General features: G+C 40.4%; 1 protein-coding gene across 14 annotated transcripts in view; it reads right to left on the bottom strand.

Annotated features, from left to right (window-relative positions):
- Positions 1-18,021, bottom strand: part of MTA1-like (metastasis associated 1-like) — a 302,424-nt gene that overhangs the window by 15,339 nt on the left and 269,064 nt on the right. For 5 of the 14 annotated variants that reach the window (XM_076192734.1, XM_076192740.1, XM_076192736.1 and 2 more), the window contains 2 exons: positions 7,204-7,525; positions 3,959-7,072 (listed from right to left, as the gene is read on the bottom strand). The exons of 5 other annotated variants lie outside the window; for them this stretch is intronic. In XM_076192734.1, the coding sequence (XP_076048849.1) occupies positions 6,976-7,072; positions 7,204-7,525 (419 nt within the window). In that variant the 3' untranslated portion in view covers positions 3,959-6,975. Of the gene's footprint in view, positions 1-1,111; positions 7,073-7,203; positions 7,526-18,021 lie in introns of those variants that run through there. 4 more of the 14 variants (XM_076192739.1, XM_076192738.1, XM_076192741.1 and 1 more) reach the window with 2 other exon arrangements.

The raw sequence follows: 18,021 nt of genomic DNA, 5'->3' as shown, positions 1-18,021 counted from the left end.
CTGCATCTCGCCCACTGTCCTGGGTCAGAAGTAGTGTCACAAGACAGAGCACATCCACAGTAAGGCTGTTTCCTTAAATCAGCAACCCCTCCCTCTCTCTCCCTCATGAAGAAATGGAGATGGGGAGAAATCCCTCCAGGTTGCATAAATTTATTTTTCACACATTCTCCCTCGCCCCCAACACACTCCCCCACATGCATCACACTTAGTCAGTAACATAATCAATCACTGGCTCCTTAACTATCTTCCAAAAAACACTATTATAATGATATATGTACATCCTTCTAATAATCTTTTATCAAAATTATCAAAATGACACTATAATGTTCTTTGCTCTTTTCAGCCAAATATGACTAAAGATTTAGTTCTGGCTTATGCTGAATATTTTCTTCTTTTTTTACTTCTTTGTTTGAGTAAACCTTTGGCCTTATGGTAAAACATATTTCAGTTAACCTTTTCAATTGTGATGTGACCCTTAAAGATTTTGGTCTTGCTCCTACCATACAATCTTTTTCAACTTAAAAGTAACCTCTATCTCCAAAAAGGTTAATCCCTGCACTCTAATATAATAATGGTCTATACCATACTTACGAGGATTCTGGGACCAATGACAAATACCTTGTGGAGGTTCTGCAAGATGGACAGCAAAGCTGTCCCATCAACCCATCAATCCCCTCACCTCCATCAGGTGCAGCCATGAGGGTCCGACACTTAAGCCCCTGGGCTGGGTCTAAGACCTCGCTGTGATAGCTTCAACTGTACTTTTTACACCTCATACATGAAGAGCAGACAGATAAAGACTGCTCCTACCATTTTCAGCCAGTGATTAAAACAGTCCTACGCCAATACAACAGACATCAATCCAATTTCATCCCAGGGAGATCTGTAGGAAGGCCTGAGAACCACTGCCAGCAACTGTGGGACTGCAGGTTTTTCCATTTAACTCAAAGGCAACAAATATGATCATTTTCATCATTAAAAAGGTTCACTCATTTCTCATTATATATAAAAACCAGAGTAGGGTCTCCCTGGAAGGTATATGACCCACCTCAAATACATGTTCTTTTCAGCTGTGGTACATCATAATGAGGGAGCTAAAAACACAATCACATCCTTAAAGTTGTTTATTTTCACGTCCTTAGAGCAAGAGAAGTAACCAATACACCTGATGAGGCCAAATCAGAATGAAAACTGTAGAAGACTTTTGCTATTGTTTGGTGTGGTGGTGGTGGTGGTGGTGGTGGTGTGGTGGTTATGGTTGGTGGAGAAAGATGTTTCAGGTGATGGGGAGCCAGTCATCATCAACTGCTGCTTCCTGTCATACTCAAAAAGTTTCTTCTTCTTCTTCATGGGGGGTACACCTTTCACCATTACAATACTAGTCATCACAATAATGGTTATAACAAGGTTTGGTATGGAGCAGCACTGCTGCCCAGCCTCACATAGCAAGGCCACTCAACACAACAGCATGAAAACAGGGCAACAGAGCTGGAGTGTGGTCACAATGGTTATGACAGGAAGGAGAGCTAAGGGAGTGGGACAAATGAAGGTCCAAACAAGAGGAACTATGGGGCCTGCAGATGAATGCAAATATGAAGGAATGCCCCAGAGTGGCTTGGGGTGTGTATGTGTATATGTGTATTAACCTAGTTGTGCATGTGAGCATGTATTTACCTAGTTGTGTGTGTGTGTATTTACCTAGTTGTATTAAATGAGAAGGGGAGCTATGCTTATAGTGACCCATCTTTGTATCTCACAAAATCTAGTTTGTTCTTAAATTCTTGTATGGTGTTTGTGCACACTATTGTTTCGTCCAATTTGTTCCAGACATCCACCACTCTGTGTGGAAAACTTTTTTTTCCGGATCTCTTCTATAACTATCCTTTTTGAGTTCTCTTCATGTCCCTTTTTTTTTTCTTCTATCCCACTTTAATAAGTCTTCTCTGTCAAGGACTTCCATGCCTTTCATGATTTTGTAAATGGCCAATAGATCACCTCTTTCTCTTCTTTATTCCTGGGTTGGTGTTGGCATGTGTGTATTTACCTAGTTGTATTTTGTGGGAGAAGCGCTGTGCTCGTAGGGACCCGCAGTTGTATCTTTTGGCATTCAGTTCTTTCTTAAATTGTTGTATTGTGTTTGCACACATTATTTCTTCATCCAATTTGTTCCATACATCTATCACTCTATGTGGGAAGCTGTTATTTTTCAGGTATCTTCTGTAATTATCCTTTTTGAGTTTCATTGCATGTCCTCTGTCTGTGTATTTACCTAGTTGTATTTTACGGGAAGAGAGCTATGCTCGTAGTGACCCGTCTTTGTATCTTTCATCATCAAGTTTGTTCTTAAATTCTTGTATAGTTTTGCATTCACCGTTTCCTCATCCAATTTATTTCAGATATCCTACACTCTGAGGAAAACTATTCTTTTTCAGATCTCTTCTGTAACTATCCTTTTTAAGTTTCTTTTCATGTCCTTTTGTTTTTCTTTTATTCCACTTTGGTAAATCACCTCTATCAAGGACTTCCATCACTTTCATAATTCTGTAGATGGTCAGTAGATCTCCTCTTTCTCTTCTTTGTTCCAGAGTTGGTTGTTCAAGTTTGGACAATCTCTGTTCATATGTCAGGGTGCGAGTGTGAGAGTGTGTGTGTGTGTATTTACCTAGTTGTATTTTACAGGAAGAGAGCTATGCTCGTAGTGACCCGCTTTTGTATCTTTCCGCATCCAGTTTGTTCTTAAAATCTTGTATAGTTTTAGCACTCACTGTTTCCTCATTCAGTTTGTTCCAGATATCTATCACTCTGTGTGGAAAGCTATTCTTTTTTAGATCTCTTCGGTAATTGTCCTTCTTCTCGTGTCCTAATTTTTCTTCTGTCCCACTTTAGTAAGTGGTCTCCATCAAGAAATTCTATCCCTTTCATAATTCTGTAGATGATTAGCAAATCACCTTTTTCTCTTCTTTGTGTGTGTGTGTGTATTTACCTAGTTGTATTTTGCAGGAGAGATATGCTCATAGTGACCCACTGTTGTATCTTTCCGCATCCAGTTTTTTCTTAAAGTCATGTTTCCTCTTTCAGTTTGTTCCAGAAAGTGTGGAAAGCTATTCTTTTTCAGATATCTTCTGTAAATGTCTTTCTTAAGTTTCTTCTTGTGTCCTCTTGTAGCTCTTCTGTCCCATTTTAGTAGGTCATCCCCATCAAGAATTTCCATCCCTTTCATAATTCTGTAAATGGATATCCAATCACCTCTTTCTCTTCTTTGTTCTAGGGTTGGTAAATTTAGTTTGTCCAATTTTTGTTTGTATGTCAAATTGCAAATTGTTGGTCCCATCTTTGTCGTTGCTCTTTGAATTCTTTCTAGTTTCTCTACATTATTTTTTTGGTACTACATGTCCATAGAGATGCTGTGTATTCCAATTTTTATCTTATCAGTGTAACTAGTATTTTCTTTACCATTTCTTTATCCATGTAGTCAAAGGCCACTTTCATTGATCTTGATAAGTTAAAGGTTTCTCCAACTAATTTGTTGACATGTTTGTCTGGTGTCACGTTTGAGATAGTTACTCCTAGGTCCCTTTCTGAGTTCCCTTTTTTTACTTCCCTTGTATCAATTTTATATTGACCCAAGATTCTATTTTTGCTTTTTCCAAATTCCATTATACTGCATTTCTCAATGTTAAAATTCACTTCACTCTTTTGACTCCATTTCCAGACTTTGTCCAGGTCTTCTTGAAAAGATCTGGAATCTTCCTCTGTACTTATTCTCTTTAATAGTTTCGCATCATCTGCAAGAAGTTCATACAACATTCCATGCCTTCATCCATGTCATTTATATAAATAGCAAACATTATCATGTGTGTGTGTGTGTGTGTGTGTATTTACCTAGTTCTACTTTACAGGACGAGAGCTATGCTCATAGTGACCCAAGCTTTTGTATCTCTCTGCATCCATTTTGTTCTTAAAATCTTGTATAGTTTTGGCACTAACTGTTTCCCCATTTAGTTTGTTCCAGACATCAATCACTCTGTGTGGGAAGCTATTCTTTTTCAAATCTCTTCTGTAACTGTCCTTCTAGAGCTTCTTTCCATGTCCTCGTTTCTCTTCTGTCATTTCTCTCATGAACTTCCATCCCTTTCATAATTCTGTAGTCAGCAAATCACCTTTCTTTTTTCTGTTCCAGTGTTGATAGATATAATTTATCCAATCTTTGTTCATATGTAAAATTTGAGAGTGTAGGTGCCATTTTTGTCATTGCATGTGTGTGTTTGTGTGTGTGTGTGTGTTGTGTGTTTACCTACCTAGTTGTATTTACCTAGTTGTGTGTGTGTGTTGTGTGTTTACCTACCTAGTTGTATTTACCTAGTTGTGTGTGTGTGTGTGTGCTGAGTGCAAACCAAATGAGCAAAGAGTGAAAATGGGATTTAATGACATGGTATGAATATGTGTGGTTATGACAGACTAGAGAATAATTGGTAAGGAGAAATGATGAATTCCGAAATCCACTTTCTGCATAACAATGGTGAGATGGCTAGAAATATGGCAACAGAATTACTCTATTTGAAAAATAAGAGACAGGGAGAGAGTGAAAAATGCTTGATAACAGTGCTGTTGCAGCAACTATGTTTTTGTACACCGAGACCCAAGGATGCTGCTCCTAGTGCATTCCAGCACTATGCCTTTAACAAACATGAAAACATGTGATAATGATAAGTGTGACTATGAAAATGCTGCGACTATGACAATTCTGAAAATGATTGAGAGGGGGGGAGGGTAAGAGGGTGTGATCAAGACAAAGACTAATTGAATTTATCTTTTCCAAGCCAACTGGTGGTGGTGGTTGTGGTGGTGGTCCCAACAGCAATGATGATGCTCTATCAACACTTTGGGTTCAACTATCACTTCCTTAAATGTCTCCACCCATTCACTTCTCCACAGAATTTTAAGTTAAGAAATACAAAAACTATTAGAGGCCCCCAAAAATGGTTGGGATAAAAGGCTTCTACTACACTGTCTCGGAGAGTGCCATCCTCAAAACTACAGTATTTACAATAGTAATAACTTTTTTGAAGCAAACACCAACCTATGGCTCAGGTCAATGGTTTTTTGAACTCTTGCAGCTGAAGTGGGGCCAACAGGCAAGGGTGGAGGAGGGGAAGGATTCAACACAAAAACAATTTTGAGAGGCAAAAGTTGTAAGTGTGACTGCATGACCACAGAATACAGATGGGAAGAGAACTTAGAAAATTGTGTTAAGGATGGCAGTTCGGTAGTCAAGATATTTATTCTAAACTGATGCCAACAATGATGAACTCTGCTGAAGTGAAGCATTATACAACCCATGTGCACAATGAAATGGACTGTGGATAGATCATTCGTGATTTACCTGGTCTATTTAACAAAATGAGTTGGCTTGGCAAGCAGTAACTCCTGAACCCAAGCTCCTCTGTTGCATCTATGCTTCCACATGAAGCTTTATTGACTACTACATGCCAATTCAGTCACTAAATTGATAACCATGAAAGGTGGATTGTGTGTGTGTGTGTGTATGTGTGCATTTACCTAGTTGTATTTTATGGGAAGAGAGCTAGGCTCGTAGTGTTTGTGTGTGTGTGTAGGTGTAGGTGTGTGTATGTGTGTGTACACACAATCATCAGTGGCAGACTAAAATAGAGGTAAATTGGTACAACAGAAACAAAGATGGAGATACAAGAAGCCAAAATATGGTGAAGGATGGGAAGGAGAATAAGAAGCACACACCACCCATTCATTCTGCACAAGGTCATAAAAGACCAAGCATTTGGAAGGTGGTCATGGTACTGCAGGTGGAAAAGTTAGTGGTCTTGAACCTGGCACTGGAGGAGGAGGAAGAAGTGGAGGAGGAGGAAATGGAAGGAGGAGGAAGAGGGGTTGAATTTCTGTCCTCTTCATATTGCTGCCCTTGTTGCTGCTCTCCCCACTATGGCCTACACTATTCACAACTTATCCAACTAAAGTAGAGTGGGTGGAGTGGCAACGTGATTCTGCAGGGCTTGGCCAACCTTCCGCCCACCACCCAATGCTGGGCTGGCTGTCGACTGCTTGCTTGTTGGCTGGTTGACTGCACACTTGGCTGCGACTGCTGTTGTGGACTTTGCACTTCACTTGTTTACAAAATGGTATTTAATTCCATTGTTACAATGTCAACTGTACACAATATTGGCAACAAATGCAGAGGGGACTACTAACTGCCAGTGTTCCCTGCGCCTCCTGGACCCCTTTTCTGTCCACACCAGCGCATCGTGGAATTGCGCACCTTAACACCGAGGTTGTGCAGCCTTCGTCACTGGCTATGCACTCATGTCCACTTAGTTCTTTTTTTGATATAATTGGCGAGAATCGTCAGCACACTGAAAAACTCCCACAGAGTTTGTATCACTGCAATGCTCACTGATGCCTTCATATATGCATACACATACACAAACAAGCACACACTTACATCCACACACACATACACCCATTGCTCAGCATACCTGTGGTGTCCTCACTGCTGTCGTGGTAGCAGCAGCAACTGTAGCAGACCTATACAAATGAGCAGCAGCTCCTAAAGGTGAGAGAAACCACACTTAGTCCAATAGTATCACTCGTTCAGATCCGTGGGGCCATCCATTGCTTTGTGCAGCCCCTCAAAGCTCTACTCGCCTCTTCTTGCTGCTGCCACTGCTACTGCTGCTGTTCCAGCCACTGCTGCATGTTCCACTACACATCTGCTGAACAAGAACTCTGGTCCTCCAGGTCAGGCAGAGTTTGCCAACCAATTTGGAAGGGCCAAGAGGAAAGATGTGCCCTCACTGTGGTGCAGCAACTCATCTTGCTGTGCCTTCGCTGCTCCAGGCAACTTGTTCACCAAGGGATGCTGGAGAAGGCAGCGGAGGAGGAGGGAGAGGGTGGAGAGGATGCGGAGGCATTGGTCTGTGTGGTACTGGGCATCTTTATGGATCATTCCGCTGGCAGTGGTTCCAGTTGGGGAATCTTTTTCCAGGGGTGCCGTGCAGCGCGCTTTAGCTCCACCATGGTCAGGGTTCGCCGCAGCTTTCTGAAATTTAGGTTGAAGTGATGAAAGTGTCCCCAAGATAACATTAGACAATCAAAGGCTTGGCTACAATAAATATAACATTGGAGGCAACTTGCATGCTCCTCATATTAAGGCAGGAATGAAGGACTCACTTGGTATCTTGTGAGGCATAGAAGTAGACATCATCGGGGGCGTCCATCAAAGAAATAATCCGGGGTCTGCCGCCCACCCTGGTCACTGTGGCAATCTTTGCTTTGCCCGCCGTATGACCCCCTGTAGTCTGGTGTGTTATCCCTGTACTCAGGGGTTGTGGTGGGGGCGTGGCTGGGGGCACTGCCAGCCCCCCATTCACCCCCTGTGCCCCCACTGGTGTGACTGTGAGGCCAGGTGGAGGGTTGACGCCAAGTTGGCTCAGACGATAGGGGTCCAAAGCTTCCGTCGTCTCTTTTCGTCTTTTTGAAACTGTTGGAACTCCTGCAACGGCACAAGGTGTCACTTGTCATCACTCAGCCTCTTATGCACCATACATACACTGTACAAACATACATAAAAAAAAAGAAAACACATACACTTCTACTAGAAAGTGCAAAAACACCACAATAGCAATGCACAGCATAGCCACATTTATTAGAACACATATACTCCACATAAAGTTACTATCACAATCTACTGGTGTATCCATATAGTGTATATGGACTGATTTGTACTTTTCATTAATGTGCACCTTTGTCCAAAATGTAAACATGCATAGACACTTAAATTACCAACATGCAACAGTTCAATAATAAGTTATGGGGTACAATTCCTATACAATGAGTTACATTACTTTCTATGTCAGACTGCACAACACCTGTGATACTACAACTCCCTGTTAATGATGAAAATTAAAACATGCCCAAACAAACTATAATAATTAAAGAGCATGAAAACTTTAAAATTCCACTTTGTTCCATAAAGATATGTGTGTGTATGTGCAACCACAAAGATGGCCCCCACACTTTCAGAACTGTCATATGAAGACTGTCAAAACTAGTTACTAGCCCTGGAACAAAGAAGAGAAAGAGGAGACTTGTTGACCATCTATAGAATCATAAGAGGTATGGAAGTCCTTGATAGGACTTACTAAAATGGGATACAAGAAATACAAGAGGGCATGGAAACTTAAAAAAAAAAAAAAAAAAACAGTTATAGAAGAGGCCTGAAAAAGAACAGCTTTTCCTGCAGAGTGCTGGATGTATGGAACAAATTGGACGAAATGATAGTGTGTGCAAAAACCATACATGAACTTAAGAACAACTTAGATACTGTGAGATACAGAGATGGGACACCATGAGCATAGCTTCCTTTCCCGTAAGCTACAACTAGGTAAATATATACACACACACAGAGGATAAGAGGTCATGGGAACAAATTAAGAAAGTCCACATGGCACACAGAAAACTGTATCTTCACATCCTTTAGATATGAAGAAGGACATTTTCCATATAGATCCATATACTTGGAATAGTTTAGGTGGTGATATAGCTCAATTTAAAACAAAACTGTACATGAACTAAAACATAAATTTGATAATTGAAAATCTTGGATGCAGATTAAGTAGGAACTATACATGAATTTGTGACTATGGATGATAAAATGGAGAGTTGGTGACAGGACCCAAAGAGCATTGCTCCTTTCCTGTATGTTACAATTAGGTAAATACACAAGTCACCATATCTTAAGAAAGATGTTAGAAAAATTGGGAGAATACAAAAGGCATCAACCACAATAATACCTGGTCATGACATGGTATAATATGAGGAAAGACTGAAGATTCTGGGGCTTTCCACATTAGAAGAATGAAGAGAGGCAACATGAAAATTATATTCATACTGGAAACAGGTTTGGAAAAAGTGGGAAAAAAAGAATAGCTGGTTTCAGAGGAAAAACTGATGAGGAGTCATATAAGAAGAACACGAGGAAGAAGAAGAATTTTTTTTTAAAATATGTCAAGAAGTATAGCTTTCCGCACAGAAGTGTAGTCTTGTGGAATAAGTTATAAGAAAATATAACCAATGCCAATACTATAAAAGAATTCAAGGCAAATGGCAAATGGAGAAAAAGTGACAGAACCTCATGAGCATTACTCCAATCCCATATACCATATACATATGTACCAAGTGTACCATATACATATATACAAGGAAGGTAGCCAGTGAAGGCATGCATCCACTCCCATCTACCACATTTGTTTCCCTCTCATCTTAGCTCCTCATAGATGAGGGGTCATCCCTGTCTCCTGACCACCACCACCCTGGTCAAAAGTAATGCAGCAAGATGCAGTACATCCACAGCAGGGCAGCTTCACTTATAAAGTGACCCTCCCTAGTCCCCTCCTGCAGGGAACAGAGAAGACAGGGAGAAACCCTTCAGGTTGCACAAATCCATACATAACCATTCTCCATTCATCCCTATCCCCTGCCATCTCCCTTCCCTGTTCAACCAATCACATTTACCTCCCATACCATCCCATCAATGTATAAAATGAAGAGCCATGGCCACAGGACACAGCCCCAACTTTACCTCAAACCACTTGCTCATTCCAATCTAATCCAAACACAGGCTCTAATACTCTCATAAAAACTCGACTGCCCTTAACCTCTTCTATACAAGTCAAATTCTTACAGGTAGAATCAGCTGCCAGATATACAGTGATTCGATGATGCATCACATTACTCGAGTTATAAAATATAAAATTACTGCTGTATCACTCATTATCTTCCACTCTAATACTAATATCCACAGAAAACATGATCAAGCCAGTTTACAAAATAGGGGAGTCCCACAGCTACAACTACAATATATATATATATATATAATCAAGATGCTGATGCCAGCAGTCTCATATACCCACTTGCACCCCATGATGCCTATGACATCATTGTATGGAAGGGGTTAATAGGTTTACCCTTGTCCCATATATCTGCAAAACCTTCTACAGTGCTTTCCTGTCTACTTTGTCATAAACCTTCTCCAAATTCATAAAGGCCCACAAAATATCCTTACCTTTTCCTAAACCCACACTGCTCTTCACCAATTATTCCCACTGTTCCTCTCCTAGTTCTCTAAGGCTTTCAACTATACTCATCAAAGTGAACCCTCTAAACCTACAACAATCACATACATCCCCTTTTCCTTTGTAAAACTAAACTATACAGGCACCCCTCCAGCACTCTCTCCCTTAGACATTCAATAACCTCACTACCTAATCTACTGTGTCTGTATCTCCATTTCTAAGACACTCAGCATGAGACCCATCTAACACAAGTGCCCTTTTAGCCCTAATCACTTCCAAAGCTCCTCATACTTCATCTTTACCTGTATCTCTTCCACTTTCTTCTTATCAGTCATTTAATTAGTGCCTCCTAATGCCTTTCCATCCTCCTCCACATTCAACAACTTTCTTAAATCTACTCATCTTCCCCTTACTGCCTTGACTTCCATTAATATCTGTACAACTCCACATTTTACCTTTCCCTCTCTGTCTGATTCGTTCACCCTCATTCTCTAATTTTCTTCGAGAATATCTTTTTATTCTTTTAAAAAATTTCTGTCAAGCACTTTCCCCATTTTACATCTGCTCTCCTCTTTGCCCCCTTTATCTTATGTTTTGCTTCTTTCTTTTCCTTGTGCATCACATATGCTTCCCAAGTCCTACTTTGCAACCAGTCCATATGATTGCTGCTTTTACTATTATCTTCACTTCACCATCCCACTCCTCACTACCCTTCCTTCTTTTCATACTCATCCATCTCATTCCACTTAGCAACTTTGCACATCTTGTCACTTCCTCCTTGAAACAAACCCATTCCTCTTCTACTTCCACCTCTACTCTATCCTTCACCGCCTCCCACTCTTCTCTCAGCTTCTGGTATTCCTTTCAATTTAAATTATTTACTCTTAGCACCTCTCTACCTCCCATAAGTGTTACAGTACACTACAACTAGGTGCACACACCCAGCCTTCAATTCAACAGACCCCCATTTAATTGTTTTCAGAGACAATGAACAAATTCCAAACATGGAACAATTTTCACCTTCCCCCATAAGACCACTATCAAGAAGTCTTTGCAATCTTTGGTAAGTCTGATATCAAATTACAGTATAAGTGTTAAATTTACATCTATTGGACCAATCCCCCCTCTTGTTCATTAAATCTATGGATGGCTGTAGATACATACACTTGACCCCTAACATTTGCAGGTTTGAATGTGCGTGCATGCATGTGTATGTGTATTTAACTAGTCATATTCTATGGGAAGGGGAGTTATGCTCGTGGTGTCCTGTCTTTGTATCTCACAACATCTAGTTTGTTCTTAAACTCATGTATGGTGTTTACACACACTATTGTTCTCTGTAGAAACCTGTTTTTTTTCAGATCTCTTCTATAACTTGTCTGTGATGAACAGGGTTAGTTTATCCTTTTGGCTGTACAGGTGTTGAAATCTATTTAGGAGCCTTCTGGTAGTTATTTCCTTGCATATGGTTCTGGGAGGGTTGTGAAATTATTGTGTCCCCTAACTGTACCAAATGTTAAAGGGCAGGTGGAAAAGGACCCCAAATGCATTGCTCATTTCCTGGTCCCAATCATTTGCAGGTTCCATTTTCCCCATAATTTTGGCTGTACAGATGTTGATATTCACTTAGGAGCCCTCTGGTGGTAATTTCCTTGCATATAACACAGGTCTGGGGGACTGGAAAATTATTCTGTATCTCCCCAAATGTCAGGGGTCAGGTGTATACAAAACCCCATTGATCACTGCTCATTTCCTGTATGCTACAATTAGGTAAACTCACACACACACACACAGACTGTATGTTAAGGCCCTTACCCCTTTATAAGGTGGTCCAAATTATAAACTCAATTCACACACATTAACAACTATTTCACATCCCTTCTATCTCACAACCTGAATGAAGGTCCATCCTGATTTGATGTTCAACATGGGTTGATGGCAATGCATAGAAGTGCTCTTCCACAGCAATGCCCAACAGCTGGAGATAGTTTGCCCCCATACGGTGACCCCCTCCTCATCAATTCAAAATACAATGGAGCAGATACAATATCCCTTTGGATCTTATCATTTCCCACCACCATCACTAAAACACTACAAACCTAAGCTTAGCACTCTTGTATTGAGTTCCCTTACCATCCCCATTAATAGACATTCAACAACCATGACAAACACCACACAACCCTAACACTTCCCTATATTCACCTCAAACCATTCACCCTCTCAATTCCAAACCTTAACACATGCCCTACTACATATATAAAAATATACTATTTGAACTATAGCCATTTAGCAAACCAAGAAAATCTGCCAAGATATAAACATTTATCTTTTCATACTTGCTCTTCCAAATTTATCATATTTTCACTCCCACATTATGTTAGTCAATATATGGCTACAATGTATCACTGTGTAGATGAAGAGGCTGATCCAGGCAGTGGCCAAGGGGATAGAGATAACCTTTCATCCACAGGGAGCTTAGAGAAGATGGGTTGGTGGTGGATGGGAGTGGAATGGGTGGGGGTGGATATATGCCTTGGCTGACTACTTCAATTATAAGGGGAAGGGGCCCTTGGTATACTGTATAGATTGATAAATATCCTGCCTGGAATATTAAATACAGGGTATCCTCTAATTATGAAACTCTGATACACAAAGATTTGAGCGAAAAGAAAGAACGAGGACAATTTTCGTTATACAAAAGGCATAACCTTCAATGGTACAAAACGAAGTATGAAAAAATTATAAAAATACTATATATAATCAAATTTACTACACAGGCAACTGCATTAGCAGTCTCGCTTTAGTATAAACTGTTCAAAGGTATGTATTCCTTTCACATATAGGAAATTTCCTGTACAAAGCTTGAAAATGCTTAAACATATGTGCACACATATTTTACACTCACACACACACACACTTCACCCTGGAACAAAGAAGAGAAAGAGGAGATCTACTAACCATCTACAGAATTATGAAAGGGATGGAAGACCTTGATAAAGATGATTTACTAAAGTGGGATAAAAGAAAAACAAGAGGACATTAAAATAAACTTAAAAAGGATAGTTACAGAATAGATCTGAAAAAGAATAGCTTCCCACACAGAGTGATACATATCTGGAACAAACTGAATGAGAAAACAGCAAGTGCAAAAACTATACAAGAATTTATGATCAAACTGGATGCTGAAAGATACAAAAACGGATCACTACAAGCATAGCTCTCTTTCCGTAAAATATAATACGTAAATACACATATAGAAGTGTTGCCTCTGTTTCACTGGGTACCTGTTGTCTCATAGCAATTGACAATTATCCTACAGATCTCTCTTGAAAGAAATAGACTGTTAATCACATTTGCAATTAGCTTGTTGAAGTAGCAGGGAAGCTTTCACCAGTGACCAGCTCAAAATAAAGTGGAGGAAGTACAAAGCCGAGAGATAGATAGATAGAGAGAGAAAGAGAGAGAAACTCCAGATAATGAGTGTTGACAGCTTAGGATGGTGGTGGATGGAAGGGTGGCAGATAGAGCGTTAATGGACTATATAGTGGTGACCAAGAGTATGGTAGGAAGAGTTAAGGATGTACATGTTCTAAGGGGAGAGAGTGGGCAAATATCAGATCATTTTCTGGTGGAAGGTAAATTGAGAGTGAAGAATAGGTGGAGAAAGAGGAAAAGGGCATAAGGTAGGGAGGTACTTAGAGTGAACTGCTTAAATGAGAAAGAAAAGGAGAATGCGTATAAGAAGCTGAGAGAGGAGTGGGAGTGAAGGAGGAATGGGGATGGTTCAAGGAGGGCAGGAGGAAATAGAAGGAAGGGTAGTGAATGGTGGGATGAGGAAGCAAAGAAAGGTGCAGAAGAGAAGCAGGCATTCATAGATTAGCTACAAATTAGGACGAGGGAATCATATGAGAGGTACAAAGTAAAGAGAAGGGAAATTAAGCATAAGATAAAGGAAGCATGGAGGAGAGCAGATGTGAAATGGGGTAAGGGTATGACAGAAAATTTTGAAAGTAATAAAAAGGTGTTCTCGAAAGTAATTAAAAGAGGAAGAAGAGGTGAATCAAGTAGAGAAGAAAAGGTAAAAGGTGCAGATGGTGAGATGATAATGGAAGAGAAGGCAGTGAGAGGAAGGGGGGCAGAGTATTTTAGGGAATTGCTAAATGTGAAGGAGGATAGGGAGGGAAAGGTTGTTGCAGTGGGAAGCGCTAAGAAAATGAGTTATGAGTGAGGAAAATGGAGGAGAATTAGGGAAAGATGAAGTGAAAGCAGCTGTTAAGATGATGAGAGCAGGTAAGGCAACTGGGTTGGATGGATGCCATGCAGAATGTCTGAAGAAAGGAGGTACAGTTATGGTGGGCTGGCTGGTGAGGTTATTTAATGTTTGTTTAAGAGAGGGTAGAGTGCCGGAGGACTGGAGGAGTGCCTGTATAGTTCCGCTTTACAAAGGAAAGGGGGACAAGTGTGAGTGTAATAGTTTCAGAGGGATTAGCTTGTTGAGTGTAGTTGGGAAGGCTTATGGGAGGGTCTTGATTGAGAGGATTAGGAGAGGAGTAGAGGGAGTAATTGGTGAGGAACAGTGTGGTTTTAGGACAGGTAGGGGTTGCGTAGATCAGATTTTTGTGGTAAGACAGATATGTGAGAAAGCTATAGGAAAAGGTAATGATGTTTTTTGGGCTTTTATGGATCTGTAAAAGGCTTACGACAGGGTAGACAGGAAGGCACTGTGGGAGGTATTGCAGATACAGTAGAACCTCTACTTACGATTGCCTAAACATACGAATTTTCCAACATGTGATGTGAAATTTGACTCTACACCCGAAGTAATTTCCAACATACAAAGTTGTCGAAGTTTTGCATATATAAGCTAAGTTAGTTTAAAGTTCACCTAATGTAAGTTAGAGTAGCTTAAGTTATGGGAGGAGTGGGGGTGGAGGTAGAATGTAGATTGAGAGAAGCGAGTAAATGCCCTGGTGGATTAAAAAGTGTAATGAGAAATAGACATCTGGGAATGGATGCTAGGAGGAGGTTTTATGAAAGAGTGATTGTGTCGACAGCACTGTATGGGGGCAGAAACATGGAACATAAGAGAGGAAGAGAGGAGTTTGAATGTGTTTGAGATGAAATGTCTGAGAAGTATGATAGAGGTTACTAAGCTAGAGTGAGAAATGAGGAGGTGAGGAAGAGAACATGGGTAGAAAGGGAGCTGGGAGATAGGGTTGATGAAAGAGTATTAGGATGGTTTGGACACATGGAAAGAATGAGTGAAGAAATATTAGTAAAAGAAGTGTGGAAGGCAGAGGTGGAAGGAGTGAATATGAGGGGGCGTCCTAGGATGAGGTGGATGGATGGGGTAAAAGGGGCATTACTAAAGAGAGGAATGTCTGTTGAGGAAGGACAGGAGAGGACAGAAGATAGGGGTGAATGGAGAAGGGTTGTGTATGGATGAGGCTGTGATGCATGAGTGGGAGTGGGTGGGGGATGGGGGGTGAGGAAGTATGTAAGAGAAAAAATTTGATGCAGCCTGAAGGGATTTCTCCCCGTCTTCTCCTTTTCTGCATGAGGGAACAGAGAGGGGGGTCGCCAAATTTATGAAGCAACCTTGCTTTGGATGTGCTGTCTTGCGACACTGCTTCTGACCTAGGGCAGTGGACAGGATGCAGGGATGACCCGTCATCCCAGAGGTGCTAAGATAAGAGAGAGGGAGGAGGGTGGAGGAGAGTGGAATATGTAGGGAATGGAGTGGGTGGGAGTGGTTTCTATGCCTTTTTCTTTTTGGCTACCCCCCCCCGTGTAAGGGGGAAAAAAGCATTTGGTATTTGTATAAGTAGTAAGTCATGCTCACCATCCCCACCCCATAATCCATGGTTGTTCAAACAATAGCATCATACTTTCCTATGAATGTAAAACAAGAGGCTTACATAATATGGGTACATCTTAAGCAGTATGTTTACAATTTGAACCATGATACCAAATTGTAAGTAATGAGCAGCAGAGTGAATCTATATATTTATACTATATTTACTGCTTCCCATATCCAATGAGTAATATAAAAATGATTCAAGAAATTAATGAGTCAGACCATGTGGATTCAGATGGCTACTAAATGTGCAAATGTTCTGGGGGCTGGATTCAAAATGAAGTCCTACTCCCTAAAATTAGTCTTTAATCCTTTTACACATGGCCCTAGTCTTTCTGCCTATGGCCCACACTTTAATCAAATAAACTTGTATAGAATTAGCCACATAAAATTCAAGTCACTGGAGCAAGAGGTATGAGACCCAAACATAAGCTAACGAAGTCCTTTGGCATTAGCCACAATAAAAATTTTAGAGCCAGTAAAGTGAAGGGCTTGGGCAACCTTCTGCTCACCACCTAATACTGGACTAGCTATTGACTGCTTGCTTGTTGGCTCATAAACTGCACACTTGACTGCAACTGCTGTTGTAGACTTTGAACTTGTTTCAAAATAGTATTTAGTTCTCCTCTCACCAACTTTTCTATCTCATTTTGTTTGTCCAAAATAATCAGTATAAAGGTAATATTATAATTACTTTAAAAAAGACAGGGCATATAATAGTATATTTCCACCATGGTAGTATCAATGATTAGTATCTTAATACTGGTGGGGCTCAATAGATGGATGCTAAAGAGAATAATTTTCATAAACCCCTTCTTCACAACCTATTCACCTTCATTAGATAGAGCTGGCACTTGGTCTACGGATTGGCCCAAAGATCTCAACTAACATTGACTTAAGATGCAGCCCCAAGTCTGACACTCAGTCTCTGGACTGGGTGCCAAGACCTCCATAGCTGCACTTCTACTTTTTCACATACACAGAGCTAACAACCAATGGCTGCTACCCTCCTATTACTTTCAGACATTAAAAAGAAACTGTATCCACACTAATACAATACTGATAATAGTAAAAAGATTTATTACAGAACAATCAATGAGATGACCCAAGCACAGCTAACAGCCAATGTGGGGTTGGGTTTCCAGTCAGTAAAACTCCCAAGGGAATAATCATTATCACATATAAATCAAAGGAACTTCTATCTTCTTGGGGTGATGCTGTGGTTCCTCTGCAGGAGAGACCAGCTCAATACAACACCAAAAGGCTTCTCCTTTATACAAGTGGTAGCCATCCAAGGTATTTACCATCCTACACTTATCCCTTATCCAAAACCCATTTGTTATTCCATTCTTCTTAGCTCCATGTGTATGAAGACCCCCACTCCAACCTCACCCTGCCCCAACTACCCGAGTCTGAAGCAGTGCAACAAGAAACAGTACATCCACAAAAGGGTCCAACAAGCTGGTTTACCCCCCACTACTTCATTATATAACCCAATTTCCTTATCCACTATTCTAATATACTGTGAAATGAACTAAGAGCAGACTGATAATCTACTAAAGATTCACCTTGAAAGGTGGGATTCCTACACTATATGATAAATTTTATGGGCTCCTATTTTGCTTGTGAATTCAAGCTCAGGTCCTTAGATGTTCCTATGGTGCATGCCCAACACCCATAATTTTCTTGAAGTTCTGGAAATATGAAGCATAAGAGAAAACCTGTGCAGGGTGTCAACAAATTTTAAACACAATGGAAATTATGTGTGAAAAAGTGAATAGAAGGGACTGAAAAGTTTGAGGTGACGGGGCTTCGGCAGCAGTGAGTAATGTCCCCACTAACATTCAATATTTACAAGGCTGAATTATGCAGTTAACAACTCAAGTCATGTAAGTTTAACTCCCACATTTTTAACTTATCTGAAGTAAATTTAAAAGATATCTATCTGAAATATGATTTTTTTTTTTCTTAATGCAGTTTAGGCTGGCAACATGACTTGTAGTGGTGATTTCAAAACCTGTACCACACAACAGTCCATAGACAAACCATCTTGGACAA

This window comes from Oratosquilla oratoria, chromosome 11 (genome assembly GCF_046742065.1).
Source record: "Oratosquilla oratoria isolate Oo_2021 chromosome 11, ASM4674206v1, whole genome shotgun sequence".
In the NCBI taxonomy this organism is placed as follows: Eukaryota; Metazoa; Arthropoda; class Malacostraca; order Stomatopoda; family Squillidae; genus Oratosquilla; species Oratosquilla oratoria.
Note: the sequence above shows the minus strand (reverse complement) of the source record. Positions and strands in the feature narration are given on the sequence as shown.